Source organism: Marmota marmota, unplaced genomic scaffold (assembly GCF_001458135.2).
Source record: "Marmota marmota marmota unplaced genomic scaffold, marMar, whole genome shotgun sequence".
Lineage (NCBI taxonomy): Eukaryota > Metazoa > Chordata > Mammalia > Rodentia > Sciuridae > Marmota > Marmota marmota.
Window position 1 is genome coordinate 1,017,436 of NW_025999924.1, and position 16,982 is coordinate 1,034,417.

A 16,982-nucleotide genomic window follows, 5' to 3' on the forward strand; every position below is an offset into this window, starting at 1 on the left:
GCTCAGTGGTTAAGCACCCCTGGGTTCAATCCCTAGTAACAAAAATAAAATAATATGTATTTTTAACAAAAACAGTAACAAATATCGTTGTTACCTATATTGAAAAAATGACTCATTGTGATTCGTAAAAGTGCTGAATTGCTAAATGGTTCAAAATAAAAAAGAACTGTAAGTAAATGTCTAAAGTATTCTGCTTTATGTTTTAAAAAAATCTTAGATATACAAAAAACATATGCTATGTCATCCCAGATATTTTCTTCAAATTAGTTTGGGGCAGGAATGCTTATTATGAAACTAGACTAGCCATATGTTAATAATAAACTAGGTTTTCAGGAAGGGTTCATAATTTATTCTGTTTTAATATGTTTAACCTTGTCCATAAGAACAAGTTTGTAAAGCTCCAGTAATTTCTCTGGTTTACAATTATAAGCTTATAAGTCTAAAAATATTAAGATGTATTTTTAGAAAACCAATGGCAGGTTATATGAATTATGTAAAAACAGGTCTTAACAAAAAGAACAGCTCAGTGACCACATCTGATAAATTTTCATAAAGGCAAAACATTTGCCATATCAATAATGTGCTCCAAAAGCATGACACTTGGTAATAAAGAGAAATGAGATATCTAAAGAAACTTTGTTAATGAAATACTAAGGAAAAAAAAAAAATCATTCTAGCAAAAAGTAGCAGCATTCACTTCTACAAATATCCTTCATTTGTTCAATGACAAATTATTTCCCAAGAAACTTTACTAAAAAATTGAAAAACACAGTTTGCAAACACCAAGTTTAACAAAAAAATAAAAAATTCAGATTAGAATTCATAATTTATTCAAATACTTTTCTCTAAACAAAGTTTCTTGTAATTAGAAACAATTTCCTATCTGTCTGACTTACTGTTTAGAATTTAACAGTGTCGTTTTCTAAGAGCTTGAGGATTAAGCTTTACCCTATCAGTTTTTTTCAATTAATACTTACCCTCAAACTATATTTCCAAGAATCTCCTCCTGTTTCTTCCACTGCTGCAATTAAAAGGACGACAAGTAATGTTTTCCAGAAATTCAATAACAATGTTTACAAAATCCCATTTGGAAAAACAGAGATTTCAATAATAGCACAGTATTTCTGTGAATGGTTTTCAACATAGCACTAAATGCAAATCCTTGAAAACACAAACTTACAGAATTCTTTCCTATAAATCACAGATAACATCTGTATATTACACAACCTCCTATCCAAGTGCTTATTAAATCCGTAAACGTTCTTGCTTTCATTAAAAATTCCTTTTGGAGGAAAGCTCAATGTACCTATCATTTCCAGAGTATATGACATCATCTGATAATATATCATTATAGTCCTGATAATCATTGCAACAATGTAATCATATTTCTCAACTTAAAATTAGTAATTTTTCATAAATTTCCTACATGTATTTATACTTGGAGTAAAATACTTCAGAACTTTAAAAAAATCTAGAGGTTTCATTCCCTCCCACCTCTTCTCTTTCTTGGGGTGGTGGTGTGCTAGGAAATAAACACAGGGCCTTGCACACATCACGCAAGTGCTGTACCACTGAGCCACAACCCCAGGTAGGGTCTCAATTCCTCATGTTATACAATACATAAACTACATAAAGAAAGCAAGAAACAGAAGATGCTAGTTAGGAAAAAGAAGACGACGAAGAAAAAGAAGAAAAAAATAAAAATGTATTGTGTAATATATTTTTAAAATGATTTCTAAATTAAAAAAAAGAAAAGGAAGGTATATATTCCAAAACAATCAAGGCATTCTTAAAATATTAGCAAATCTATGGGATCCAGTTAAAGGGATAAGTAGAGATTAAAATCTAGCTCTTGTCCCACTAATGGCCAAAGTAATTCACACAAAGGCATTTTATAATTACATGATTCCTTTCTTTTCTATAGCAATGGCATGATAGATTTGTTACTCACTTATCTATGTATCTAATGACTGATCTACTACTAAAATTCAAATAGATAGACAGGTCTCCTGTTAGGAAAAACAAGCATCAAAAAAATTTCCAGTCTAGGAGAAAAGCTCAGTGATACAGTATGTGAGTAGCATTCATAAGCATTTACTGAAACTGTATTTACAATCCCCAGGAACCCTTCAAAAAAAGATCTTCTAATGTCTTTCTGAAGCACAACTTTTCAAAAGTGAAAAAAAAAATATGGAATGAATCACAAAATAGAAATTGACCTAACAGGGCAAGAAAGTAACTTTTAATTTTTGTTTAAAACCATGTATTTGTAAGGGTATCTAAAAACTTAAAAGGTGTCTTCCTGAACAAAATTTTCCACTATAGTTGAATGAATCATTCATTCGCTGTCTCAAATTGTTCTAAAGGGTAAGAAAGACAACTAAAAAAAAAAAAAAAGATACCCAGATCAAAAGTACTACATAAAAATACTTTGTTATTATACCTATCATTCAAGATATTTGTTTATAAAATGGGGAGATAAGCCACAATAATACAAAAAAAGTAATTCTTACTAAAGCCTTCTGGATCTTCTTCCCACATTGTCAATTCTTCTTCAGTTAATAAAAAATAATGAGAGACTAATCTTCTACATATCTCTGTCAAAGTAGGGTATGTGAAGAAGGCCATCTTAATCTTATGGGCTTCAAGAGTTTCAGGGCTGCTATCTAGAAAATTAAAATTTCCAAGTTAATTGTATAGCCAAACATTCTACTGAAGCTGGATTATATATATATTTTTATAAAAACATGCTTTTGGGGGTAAAGATAAACTTTGTGCATAAACTTTCATTTTTATTAGGAACAAATTTCAAAGAGGCTCTTTATTTATAATACACCTCATCAGTCCAGCCTTGTCCACATAGCTTATGCATTGTTATGCTATATTACTGCAGCATATTGAAGTGACCAACTGATATGTATGTCTGTCTGTCTCCCTTCCATTTACAAACCTTCCTCATTCATCTTGGAACACATGCACATGAAGAAATTTCAAATAACATACAATTTAACCTGTCTATAAACAACCCTACTTCGTATAAAGTCAGAGAAAACTTTAATTGTTCAAATGAATACAGCCTACGACATGAGCTTCAGAGGTTATTATAGTATATAATTCTTAAAGTCCTTAAGCTTGAACTGATCTTCTAAGGTGTTACAAAAGAGAATTTGATAAATGTACAGTGTGTTTTTTTAAAAGCTGATATTCACATATTAAACACTGTAATGCTTTCTATTTCACTTCCCAGGAAGAGTTTATTTTCCAGACTAAAATAAATGAGTTTCAAGAAAAATCTATATCAAAATAGCTATTACTTCACACTAAGATTAAAATAAAAAAAAGTAAGACCAGGAAAAAAAAATAAAAACCTACCAGTAATGCATTACCTTCAAAATTTTTGGATGGCTTATAAGCATAATTTTTGACAATCATCTTAATAAGATTCATGCACTGGACAATGAATCTTTCAAATGTAACGCCTTCACCCACTTCAGTAAAAACATAGCTTACAGAAAATTCCAGTGATCTCTGAATTAGAGGAGTAAATGAAAATGGATGCTGATCCAAGAAATCTAAAAGCTGTGAAGAAAAAAATTAAATGCATTTTTCCCAAATTCGTATTGGAATATAATCATTTCAGTTATAAGTTTACTAATTAAAATTTAGCAAGTTTTGAACCTTGGTAAGAGTCTACATATATTCAGTTTTATATGTACTATAACCCTTCTCGAAGTACATAATATAACATAGATTTTGCCACATTATATCTCATAATAAGACTTTTCTATTATTTCCATTACAGGGACCAAAAAAGTCCTGCTTCATACTAATTTGATAACAATGGGTAAAAGTGATACAAAAGCATTTTGTATATAAAAGGTAGGCTTTTTTAAAAAAGTAATAAATAAAGGGAAAGAATTAAAAAATAATCCTGCCTTTCTGTATGAACTGTATTTCGATGAACCAAATAGTTCTGATGAGGGAGATTTCTTCTTTATAGAAAAATTCCAGCTAATAAATGCAAAAAGGAATAATAGAATTAGAATGCCATCATTTTGTAATCCAAATCAAATCATGGAACTAGGCATTGCTCATCCATGGCTGCTAAAATCTAGAGGGGAAAGGGTGCTGAGAAACTCGGATAGCTCACTCATCAATCTTCGCCTTCTAATAGAGATAATCAGATATTGTGTGTCTTTTGATGGGCTGCAATATGAATACACAACATTGCCTACAAAGTATTCTTGTCAGCACCCCCTACCAAAAGAAAATAAAAATACCCTGAATGTGACCAAGCTTCTAGATGTAACTACAAATTCATGAGAAATATAGGGGGGGATAAGAAGATAAGAAGAGTGTGGAGACAAAGGAATATCTTAAATAACACATAGGGATGCAAGCAAATTCAAAACATGGCAAACACTACAGGAAAGTACCTATTACTTCAACAAATAAAGAGCAAGGAAAAAAAAGAACAGAAAGGTAACAGGTACTATCCCCGAGTCAAATAAACCAATTATAAAAAGTTTATACAAAGAGAAATCTGAAAACAGAATAGATATTTAAATAAAATCAAGAAGCTATTAGTACTTTTTAATGTGACAACTGTGTTTAAGAATGCTTTAGGAGGGGCTGGGGCTGTAGCTTAGTGATAGAGCCCTTGCCTCTCACGGTGAGGCACAAGGTTCAATCCTCAGCACCACATGAAACATAAATTTACAAAACAAAGATATTGTGTGTCCATCTACAACTAAAAAAATTTTTGAAAAATGAATGACACAGTGCTGCATCTCCAAACAGGCTGCCCAATGCCATCGCATGGCCTGCCCTATCAGCCCCATCTCTGAAAGCGGTAGCCTTCCTCTTGGGACAACTCCGCAGTCATCCTGGTTTACCTTCGATGCCAACATCACCAACTTTGGTTGGGGCAGCTTCCACCTTAGGACACTGGCTAGGGCCTGGAAGCCTAACATCAAGGTACCTACAGGTTTGACACTGCCATCACCACAAACTAGGGAGGAGCCCGCCTCCATCAAGAGACAACAATCAGCACCTGGAAGACCATCACCAAGGTCCCTGCAGGCTTGGTTACACCAGAGATATCCCTGCTAGCCTACTTCTCTTGATTCCTATTTCACTCCTCCTGTGATCTAATACCTCTCTATTCCCACCTCCTATCTCATAAACCCCACATTCAACACCTCACCCCCGCTCTTTCTTTGTCCATCATTAGAAACTGTAGAACCTTATGCAAACCTACTATTTATACTGTATTTACTAACATCATTTCTGTTTATTGGGACAGAACTATAATTGTCTAAAATATGAGCTGCATATTGTCTGCATTGGGTGCTATAAATACTGATCTTCCCCCTTAAAACCAAGTTACTGGTAACCTGCAGGAACACTACAAGATTATAGGGTAGAAACTGTAATACCTCAGATCTGAACTGCTAGAGAGAAAGACACATGAACAACATAAAAAAAAAAAAAAGAGAGAGAAGAAAGTGCCCCAAACAAACTAAGATGCTACACTAATAGACTGCATTGACAGTAAAGTAGATGGAATGTCAGAGAAGGAGTTCAGAATGTATGTACATAATTAAAATGAAATGCAAAGCAAAGAATGATATAAGAGGGCAAATACAGGCAACCATTGATCACTCCAACAAAGAGATAAGAAAGCAAATAGATGTAGCAAAAGATTACCTCAAGAAAGAGAGATTCTTAAAAAAAGAAATCCATGAAATGAAGGAAACAATAACCCAAACAAAAAAAATCAATAAGAAAGCATCACCAATAGACAAATTCACTTGGAAAACAGAATCTCAGGCAATGAACACAAAATATATAATCTTGAAAATAAAAGTTGACTGCACAGTGAAGATAGTAAGAAACCATGAACAGAACCTCCAAGATTATGGAATAACATGAAAGACCACATCTAAGATTAGCAAGATAAAGGAAGGCACAGAGATACAAACCAAAGGGATACACAATCTCTTCACTGAAATAATATCAGAAAATTTCCCAAACATGAAGAATGAATTGGAGGGGCTGGAGTTGTAGCTCAGTGGCAGAGTGCTTGCCTAGCACATGTGAGACACTAGGTTCGAATCTCAGCACCACATGTAAGTAAACAAAAGAAAGGTTCACTGAAAACTTAAAACAAAAGAATAAATTGGAAAATACAAGAGGCCTACAGGACACCAAATGTACAAAATTACAACAGATCCACACCAAGGCATATTTTAACGAAAATGCCTAGCATACAAAATGACAGAATTTTAAAAGCCAAAAGAGAAAAGTTTCAGATTACATATAGGAGGAAAACAATTCGGATCTCAACGGGTTTTTCAACCCAGACCCTCAAAACTACAAGATAGCTGGAACAACATATACCAAGCTCTGAAAGAAAATGGATGCCAACCAAGAATCTTATATCCAGCAAAATTAAGCTTCAGATTCAATGATGAAATAAAAATCTTCAATAATAAACAAAAGTTAAAAAAAATTACAGTGAGAAAGCCTGCACTACAGAAACTGTTCATGAGGAAGAAATGAAAAACAACAATGAAAATCAGTAAAGGGAGGAACTACACTAAAGGAAAGCCAATCAAAGGAGAAACCAAGAGTCAAGTTAAAAACCAAAATAAACCAAAATGACTGGGAATACAAACCATATTTCATAATAGATAATATATATGTTTGAGTAAAGAATATATAGGCATATGTATTATTTATATATATGTCAAAACATACACACACACACACAATGTATCAAAACGTACAGTTTAGATTTAGGGATTAGGTGAAATTACAATAGCTTTTAAGTCTTTGTAAAATCTTTTGAATTAAGCACCTAGAGTTATAATTGTGAATTTCGGCTGCAGTCATAGGGATTAAGAATTGCTGATTAATATCAGGAATACAGTTAGCGTTATGGTAGTAATTTCTATACAAATAAATATGAATATATATAAATAAATAAATATCTAATATACAGAAATATTTGTGAAAAGTGTTATTATTTGTATATAACAATATTTATGAATTTATATTCCATAATATATAGGTACATTCATGTAAATTGTTATGGTTTATATATACAGAGGTTCCGGTGAGGCATACTGGTAGATATATAGGAAGAGGTGTAGAAAAATAGTTAGCATTAGTTTAGGTTTTAAACATTATTATCCAAATATATGAATACAATATAAATATATATATAAATACATTAAAATATTTAAATGTACAGGGATTTGTATACAGTTAATTTTTTTTGAGATGGAGGTTTACATTGTTGTTCAGATATATTTTAAGAATATGTAACGGAACATATATAAAAATTTATGGGGAGAATTTTGTTTAGCATTAGGGCACATACCTACGTATGTTTATAAACATATAAAGAAATATGTATGTAAAAATATATATGAGGGGGCTGGAGTCATGGCTCAGTGGTAGAGCGCTTGTCTAGCATGTGTGAAGCCCTGGGTTCAATCCTCAGCACCGCATATAAATAAATAAATTAAATAGAAGATCCATTTACAACTAAAAATATTAAAAATAGATATATATGGGTATTCAAAGTAATAATTACAATTTTTGTTTAGAAGACTGATGGTTATGGGTAGGGTTAGGTTTAGTTCTGAGGTAGGGACTAGGTTGAGGGTGAAGGTTACCATTAGAATACATATATCTATATACGTACATAAATATGAATACAGAATTAAAAATTTACATGAAAGTTTATAAATATAACTTTTATCTATGTCTATTTTAAAGTTATGCAGTATTTTTATGTTTGTAATAATCTGGGGTTTGCCTATGGAAATGAATATATATAAAATATCTATGAAAAAAATGAAAGGTCAAAATCTTTATAAGAAAAAAAAAAACATGCTTTGAAAAAGCCAAGTGCAGTGGCACACACCTGTAATCCCAGCAGCTCAGGAGGCTGAAGCAGGAGGATCATGAGTTCAAAGCCAGCCTCAACAAGAGCAGGGCAATAAGCAATTCAATGAGACCCTGTCTCTAAATAAAATACAAAACAGGGCTGGGGATGTTGTTCAGTGGTTGAGTGGCCCTAAATTCAATCCCTGGTACCAATAAAATAAAATACTTAAATACTATAGAACATCTAGGATTTGCTTTGGAATAATTAGCAAGAGTGGGGAGAGAAAGGAAGCACACAAATAAAATAGGATTTACCATGACTATATGTTGATAATTGTTGAAACTGGATTATGAACAAACGGAAACTTATTCAATTCTATTGAAGGCATATATGAGGTTTCCCAATTTAAAGGTTTTCATTAAAGTCTTAGAGATCATAAATATAGATTTTGTAAATAAAATTATTGCTGTGAACTCATTCTAAAAAGTAGAATAAATTACAGATACCATCTATCTACATCATCACCTAAAGTAAGAACTAAAAGAAAGAACTACAGCAGGGCATGGTGGCACATGCCTGCAATGCCAGCAACTCAGGAGGCTGAAGCAGGAGGATTGTAAATTCAAAGCCATCCTCAGAAACTTAGTGAGGCCCTAAACAACTCAGCCATACCCTGTCTCAAAATAAAAATAAATAAAATGGGCTGGGGATATGGCTCAGTGGTTAAGTGCTCTAGGGTTCAATTCATGATCTCAAAACATAAATATAAAAAGTAAAAGCAAGAACTATAAAAACCAGTAGGTCAATAACAAATGTGTTTCTAATACAGACTATCTAAACAATGTTTTTAAAATTTTACTTATATAATTGATATACTGAGCAGGAACTGCAGAGATGCTGGCAAGTGTCAGAGATATACACTGCCCAGCCCCACTGACTAACTTAACTTCATCATCCTGTTTTACTTTGCTTGGTGTTAAAGGATTGGAGGCAACTTTATACTGGATCCCAGAAGGTCAAGTTTTACTGTTGAGGCTATCTGGAACATAAGAAATGAAGACAACTAAAACTAAAAGTGACTACCACCTAAACACATACATATAAACACAGTCTCTCTCTCTCTCTCTCTCTCTCTCTCTCTCTCTCTCTCACACACACACACACACACACACACACACACACTCCTTTTCTTTCTCTCCCCTCCCCTCCAGATTACTCCTGTTCCTTTTATCCCCAAGGGAAACAGACAATTCTAACCCTAATACTGAACCTCCATTTATTTATTTATTTTCTTTTTTTTATTATTAGTTGTTCAAAACATTACAAAGCTCTTGACATATCATATTTCATACATTTGATTCAAGCAGATTATGAACTCCCATTTTTACCCCGTATACATATTGCAGATTCACATCGGTTACACATCCACTTTTTTACATACTGCCATACTAGCGTCTGTTGTATTCTGAACCTTCATTTAAAAAGGGAAAATAGCCAGGTGTGGTGGTGCTTGCCTATAACCCCAGTGACTCGGGAGGCTGAGAGTAGGATAGCAGGTTCATGGCCAACCTCAGCAATTTAGCAATACCCTGCCTCAAAATATAAAATAATAAAGGGCTAGGGATGTGGATCAGGGTTAAGCGTCCCTGAGTTCAATTCAGGGTACCCCCCCCCCAAAAAAAAGAAAGAAATGGAGGAAGGGAGGGGGTGAGGAAGAAGGGAGGGGGGTGGGAAGGAGAGAAGAGAGAAAGAGAGAAAATAGATTATAGGCTTAGATATTCCCACCTCTCTCCAAGTACCTATTTTAGTGCAAGTACTCCTCAAACCAGATCTTCCTAATTTCTTTAACCCAACTCTGCACTTTTCCCAATTCTCCAAGCCCAAATTTCATACGAGTTAATGTTATATAACTCTTAACATTATCAGAAACGTATATACACACTGCCAAGTACAGTGAACCCATATAATTCCATTTAAAACATATGTAATCAATGTATATAGCAAGCTCAATTCACAATAGCTAAGCTACAGCATCAACCCAGATGCCCTTCAAGAGATGAATAAAGAAAATGTGGTATATATACATAATCAAATATTACTCAGTCATAAAGAAGAATGAAATTATGGCATCTGCCAGTAAATGGATGGAACTAGAGACTACTGTGCTTTGTGAAATAAGCCAATCCCACAAAACCAAGTCCTAATGTTCTCCATGATATGCAGATGCTAACACACAATAAGGAAGTTCAGTGGTTTAGATAAAGGGGAATGAAGGGAAGGGAGAAGGAATGGGAATAGGAAAGACAGAATGAATCAAACATAACTTTTTGTGTTCATATATAAATACACAACCAGTGTAACTCCACATCATGTTCAACCACAAGAATGAGATCCTAATTAGAATAAGTTATACTCCATGTATGTATAATATGTCAGAATACACTCTGTCATGTATATGTAAAAAGGGCAAATTGAAAAAAATTAAATAAAAATTAAAACCAAAACATGATATTGATGATATTTGACAATCATTCTGAATATGCTGACTTCCTGATATTACTCTACCTGCTGCATTTGATCTATTTCAGGATGAACTGCCATCTTCTTAATCTCAGCTCTTTCCAGTGGGTCTAGGAATAAGCTTTAGAAGAATCAACTTCTCTAACACTCGTTAGGATTGTGAAGGTTTGTTATATAAATTTAACTATTATATGCATTCAAAAAGTTACATTATACAAAGGTGATTTTAGCTTTCCTACAAAGAGTAAGAATATGAGTTTCCTTACATTCAAGTGAAAATTTATGATTACAAAAACATTTTCCTTCTTAAATTTGAGAAGATATATTAATTTCAGAAAATGTACTCAAGATAAAAAGAAAACTTACCACTTTAGTAAAAAGAATGATGGTCTTCTCCAGCCTATCTCTACACACATTATCTGTACCTATATTTCTACCTGTTAAAAATACATTTCACAAATTAGTACAAGTTGATAATATCGTACAAATTCACAAACAAAATACCAAAACTCTTGCAAAAATATTGCCTGTTACATTCTTGTATATTTTGCGTTATTAACTTATTATTCAAAAACCAATAGCAAGTAAAATTTCATTTAATAAAATAAGCATCACAGCCAAATTATACAAAATTAACCCTAAAAGAGAAACCGAACCCATTTTAAAGTAAAAAGGTGACAATTTTAGCAACAAATCATAAATCGCATTTTCAAAAACTGTTTTAGTTCTAACTGAAGTACTTTTCAGTCAACAAAAAACACTCAGTAATATATTCACTATCACTTTTCCTATCACTTCTGAAGTATCCTTGTGAAAATTTCCCTTCCCTTATTTTGCACATCAGAATAATGTCCATCAGCCCATCAACTCCTCATAATCTGTTTTGTCAATTATCTCATTCTACTATTCTAGAAGGACTTTGGTTCTTCCTTCTGCTAACCCCAAGTTTATGACCAAAGAAAAATGACAGCCCCACTGTGGTTTAAATTAAAAACACAATATGAGGGCTGGGATTGTGGCTCAGTGGTAGAGCGCTCGCCTAGCATGGACGGGACCCAGGTTCGATCCTCAGCACCACATAAAAATAAAGGCACTATCTATGTTTTTACACCTAAAAAATAAATATTTAAAAAAATACGCAATATGAGCTATCTTATTCACCTTTTCATGCATAGTACTCAAGAGCATGCCTGGCAACAGGGTCAATAATTTAAACTAGGTTTAAAATGACTAACATATAATAATCAACCATCACTAAAAGTACAGACTAATATACCTTCTCAAGGTAGGAAATGCCCAAATGAACATGAACACACAGTATATGCACACACACTCATCTGATTGAAGGTGTGTGTCCTGAACAAAGGTATTTACAATCACATAGAATGTAAGAGGATAAGAGACCACCAGTAAAATAAACGCAAATATAAATGTTATATTCTCTGTGTAGGGCAGACCACATCCTAAATGTGATCCAGCTGGGGATAATGAATATGATATTTGCAAAATGAAAGGATCATTTAGCAAAATTTATATCACAGTGATACAGAAAACATAAAAAAGCCTAAAAACCATTTGGCATATAGTATATAACTTACTATCTATTCAACATTATGACTGCTATGGATGTATGCCTGGAAAGGGGGGGTTGTAGTAGAAATTAGAAGAAGAAATGGACACAAAATAGATTCTTTTAAATAAAGGTTTCCTCTATACTCAGAATAAGAAAGGTAGATGGAGACAAACCCAAGCTTCCAATCTACCTTTAAAAAGCTAATTATCAAGGTATAAGAAGCATATTTTAGCCACATACACTATCTATCCAGCTACTAAGAATTCACTCAGATTGTCCAACAAATGAGTTGCTCAGACAAAAACTTTCTCCGGACTTGCATATGGGAAGAGAAGCTCTGAATGGATAGGGACCCACTCTTTAACTCCTATTAATTCTTCACCAACCCTAGTCATTAATGAATAATGAATAAGCTGTAACAAATAAGGATTCAATAGTAAAAACTACTATGATGGAAGTACTTACTGCATTCCAGAAACTGTTTTAGACGTTCAAATATCCCATGTAAAAAACCCTAAAAAAGAATACATTTTAAAGTGTCTTGATTTATTCTATTATAACATTTACCTTGTACTTTTTTTCAGGGATACTATGACATATCTATACATCATTTTAAAAAATCAACTGAAGAGGCTGGGGTTGTGGCTCAGTGGTAGAGGGCTCGCCTAGCACATGCGAAGCACTGGGTTCAATCCTCAGCTCCACATAAAAATAAATAAATAAAATAAATGTATTGTGTCCATCTACAACTAAAAATAAATATTAAAAAAAAATCAACTGAAGAAAAATAGGTTAAAATTAAACTAAGTAAGGGCTGGGGTTGTAGCTCAGTCATAGAGCACTTGCCTAGCATGTGTGAGGCACTGAGTTTGATCTCAAACATCACATAAAAAAAGTAAAAATAAACAAAATAAAATAAAGTGTCCATCTACAACTAAGACATATATTTATATAAAGTAAAAAAACAAATCATTATAAACAAATCTTCCACAAGAAAGTAACTGTAGTACTCTGCCTCTTCAGTAACTCGTCAGTTAACACAAATCACTTACAATAATTCAAGTCTACTCATAAAAGCATCCTGTTTCACTAAACACCCTCTATTCTCCTTACTTTGCATAATATTTCTTAACAGGCCTTACCACCCCTTGATATACTGTTTGTCTATTTATTATCTGGCTCCTCTAAGTAGAATGCAAGCTCCTGAAGGCCAGAATTTTGCTTTGTTTACTGATCTATCCTTGAATACAGGGACAAGACTTGACAGTAATACTCAATAAATGAATAAAGATACCAGTTATTTGAACCACATGTAGGTAAGTGTCAAGTATTAGTTTTAGACACTTCATGCACCTTTAGATACCAGAAAAGAAAAGCATTACCAGTTACCCACCTGGGAATTGAACCCAGGAGCATCCCCAGCCCTTTTTATTTTTTTAAATATTTATTTCTTGGTGTAGATAGACACAACACAATGCCTTTATTTTTATGTGGTGCTGAGGATCGAACCCAGGTCCCGCCCATGCTAGGCGAGCGCTCTACCACTGAGCCACAATCCCAGCACCCCCCTTTTTATTTTTCATTCATTAAAAAAAATTTTAAATGTTTTTAGTTGTTAATGGACCTTTATTTTATTCATTTGTTTATATGTGGTGCTGAGAATTGAACCCAGTGCCTCACACATGCAAGGCAAGTGCTCCACTACTGAGCCATAACCCCAGCCCCAGCCCTTTTTATTTTCTGACAGGGTCATGCTAAGTGGCTTAGGGCCTCTCTAAATTGCTGAGGTTAGCCTCAAACTTGTGATCCTCCTGCCTCAATCTCTGGAGTTGCTGGAATTACAGGCATGCAATACCACATCCAGACCCCTATTTTTTTAAAATCTTTATTCTGTTTTATTTATTTATTTTTATGTGATCCTGATAATCAAACCCTGTGCCTCACATGTGTGAGACATGTGCCTTGCCACTGAGCTACAACCCCAGTCCCCAGGCCTTTATCTTTAATACACACTTTAAGATATTTTATGAATAATTTGCAGAAATAACTATACAGTTATAGTAGAAAAATAAACATTGTAATAAGTTTTCTTTGTATCATTAAATTTGGGTGTGTAAACATCATAAAAGATGTCAATGTCATGTGCTTTTAGCAAAAGGGAAGGTCTAGGTTTGTCACAAAACAATGTTTAACTCGATAATGCCATATTATCTTTGTCTACAGAAATATACTACCAATTCATCAATTGCTGAATTTGAAAAAATTCAATTAGGATAGCATCAAGATTTATAGGCTGAAATTTTACTTAGACAATCAATGTCACCATCATCATCAGAATTTAAAGTGCTGCTCTCAGTCTCTGCATCTATTACCTGATTCATCTAAAAAATTGGGAACAATTTCACAAATATCATCTTTCCTCTCTTTACCATTTCAGACAGGAAAGTCTAAATTCTGAACTGTGTTAAATAAAAGCTAAAAAGTAGAGTAAAATGATTGTATTTCTAGGTTTTTTTAAAATACGTTCTTGAAACATGATGCAGCACAATGGTCAACACAGTAAAAACAATTGTAGGGCAATTAACTTCACCACTGCCATCTTCCTATTGGCAATACTGTCATTCTTCCATTTTCATATTATTTCTTCTATTTAAGCACAGTTGGGAATAACTGACAAATAATGAACAATAGATTCATAGAATAAGGCAACAGCAAAAGGTTTCGATATAGATGAAATATGATCACTACAATCCTATATGTATCTTAACTTTATAAAAGTACCACACATTAACTACAAAATGGAAAGAATTTTTTAAAAAATAAAATTATCAGTCAGCATTCTCCAAAGATAGCAGAAAATGGCTAATCAAGAGAATCAGAAATGTACAGAATTGAGATGGGAGTACAGCTCATCCGTAAGGCACTTGCCTATCATGCACTGAGGCCCTGGGTTTGATCCCCAGAACTGCAAAAAAAAAAAAAAAGAAAGAAAGAAAGAAAAGAAAAAGAAGCATACAGAATTACAGGCAGCTGACTAATCCATAGTCCAAATAAGCCAGTTCAACTAATGTTATGTAATAATAGAACAAAAACTCAAATTAAAATAACAATAAAATTGTAATTAATTGTTTGCCAACCTTATTACAAAAATCATTATCTACCTTAATTCTCACAACATCCAATGAGGTAGGTGCTATTAATTCATCTCCATATTACAAAAAAAGAATGAGTATCAGTGAGGATAAGTAAATACCCAAGACCAGACTCTCAGAAAAAGGCTTAGATTCAAACTGAAAAATGGCCCTTTCTCATAAGCCTAGAATCTCACCACTATCAGTATTTGCTTCTATGGCATCTTTTAAGTTTTATGCTATTTTTATATTATTTGAAAAGCAGTCCCAAATTTGTTCAAATTTAATCCTCTTTTCAATTGGATTATGTTCCTTAAATGCTACAATAAGGGACATATAACTGAGAAAAGTCTTACATATAGTATCTGGAGACAGAAGAAGACAGAGAAGACACAAGCTCACAAAATACTAATTATATTCAATGAAAACCACTATTCCACTTTATAGGAATATAATCCAAATCAATTTGTTTTCACAGAAAACAATGACAAATTTTGTCAATACTTTAGTTAATTCTGATACTCAAGAGTCCTATTACATATAATTACTGAGCTTTCTGATCCATTGATTCTAATTTATTATATATGCATTCATTGAACAAGTAACTACTGAGTACTTCTTCTACAGCTGAAGCTCTGGGGTGAACAGTGAATAAAACAAAGTCCTGGGTCGGCAATATAGCTCAGTTGGTAGAGTACTTGCCCTGTATGCACAAGGCCCTGGGTTCAATCCCCAGCACCACAACAACAACCACAAAAAAATAAATAAATAAAATAAAAAAGAAATAAGTCCTTGCCTTCACTGAACTTATATTCTAATTAGGGAATTGAGGGAGAAATGTTCAGTTGGTTTCTAGAAAATTTTCTTTTGGTATTACGGCAACTAAAACGTATCACTGTCTAAAACTGAGATTCTTATTTTTTTTTTTTTTTGCTGTATCTTCCAGCAAACTGATTATATATATATATATATCAGTATTATAAATCTGTATAACATTTCCATTTTCAGGAAAATATCCTAAAGATATAATTTGAAAAGTACCCTACACAGGTACCTAAATGTTCATTCCAAAATCTCTTATCAATCAATAATTAAAAATTGAAACAACCAGTAAATCTATCAATAAATAATTATCCACATAAATTAGAGAAATCCTGTATTAATTTATCTTTTAAAAAAATTGGTTGAGTGATAATCATATGGACAAACCATATTATCATTTAAAAACATGACACAGAACAATAACTAACCTGGGGAAATGATCCATAATATATTGAGTTTGTTAAAAAATTTCTTAAAAAGGAGATAAGGAAGCAGCATGTAAATATGGTCCCATTTATATAATACTGAGGAAGAGAAAAAGTACACCTGAAAGTATAGACATAGATGCCTCAAAGAATGTTTCTAAAGTTTAACAAAACCTCTGGATAACAAAATTGAAAAATTATTTGTATCTCATGTTAAAAAAAAGAAAGCATGTTAACTTTTATAAAACAAGCTAAGTATCACATGACAATATGGATTTTAAACTCTCTTAAGAACAGAGCCATTGCTTCAACCAAAATCTTACTAATAAATTGAATCCATTAAATATTGAAAACAAAAAACTGTGGCTCTGGTCAAATATCTGCTAGGGAGGTCAAAGGACCCAAAGGGATGCATTTTTTCCCCTCACGTCTCATGCAGTACCCAAGGCAATCCACAGAAAGCAACATTTTAGCTGAGGTAAACTCACTCATAAAACTAACAGAAATCTGAATGAATATAAATGCCATTTCATTTAGGCGGAAAATGTAGCTATGCATTTTTGTAAAGAAAAAAAGTAGATGGATATATACCAACAATGAACATATATCAC

The 16,982-nt window shown here is 33.0% G+C and overlaps 1 protein-coding gene across 7 annotated transcripts in view; it reads right to left on the bottom strand.

Annotated features, from left to right (window-relative positions):
* The window catches only part of Ipo11 (importin 11), a 199,948-nt gene that overhangs the window by 118,388 nt on the left and 64,578 nt on the right, over positions 1–16,982 (bottom strand). For all 7 annotated transcript variants that reach the window (XR_007346325.1, XM_015497266.2, XM_048799989.1 and 4 more), the window contains exons 8-12: positions 12,459–12,507; positions 10,787–10,857; positions 3,387–3,579; positions 2,514–2,666; positions 978–1,021 (exon numbers count right to left, since the gene is read on the bottom strand). Coding sequence is in view for 6 of the 7 variants with exons in the window: in XM_015497266.2 (XP_015352752.1) it covers positions 978–1,021; positions 2,514–2,666; positions 3,387–3,579; positions 10,787–10,857; positions 12,459–12,507 (510 nt within the window). In the remaining variant the exon portion in view is untranslated. The remainder of the gene's footprint in view (positions 1–977; positions 1,022–2,513; positions 2,667–3,386; positions 3,580–10,786; positions 10,858–12,458; positions 12,508–16,982) is intronic.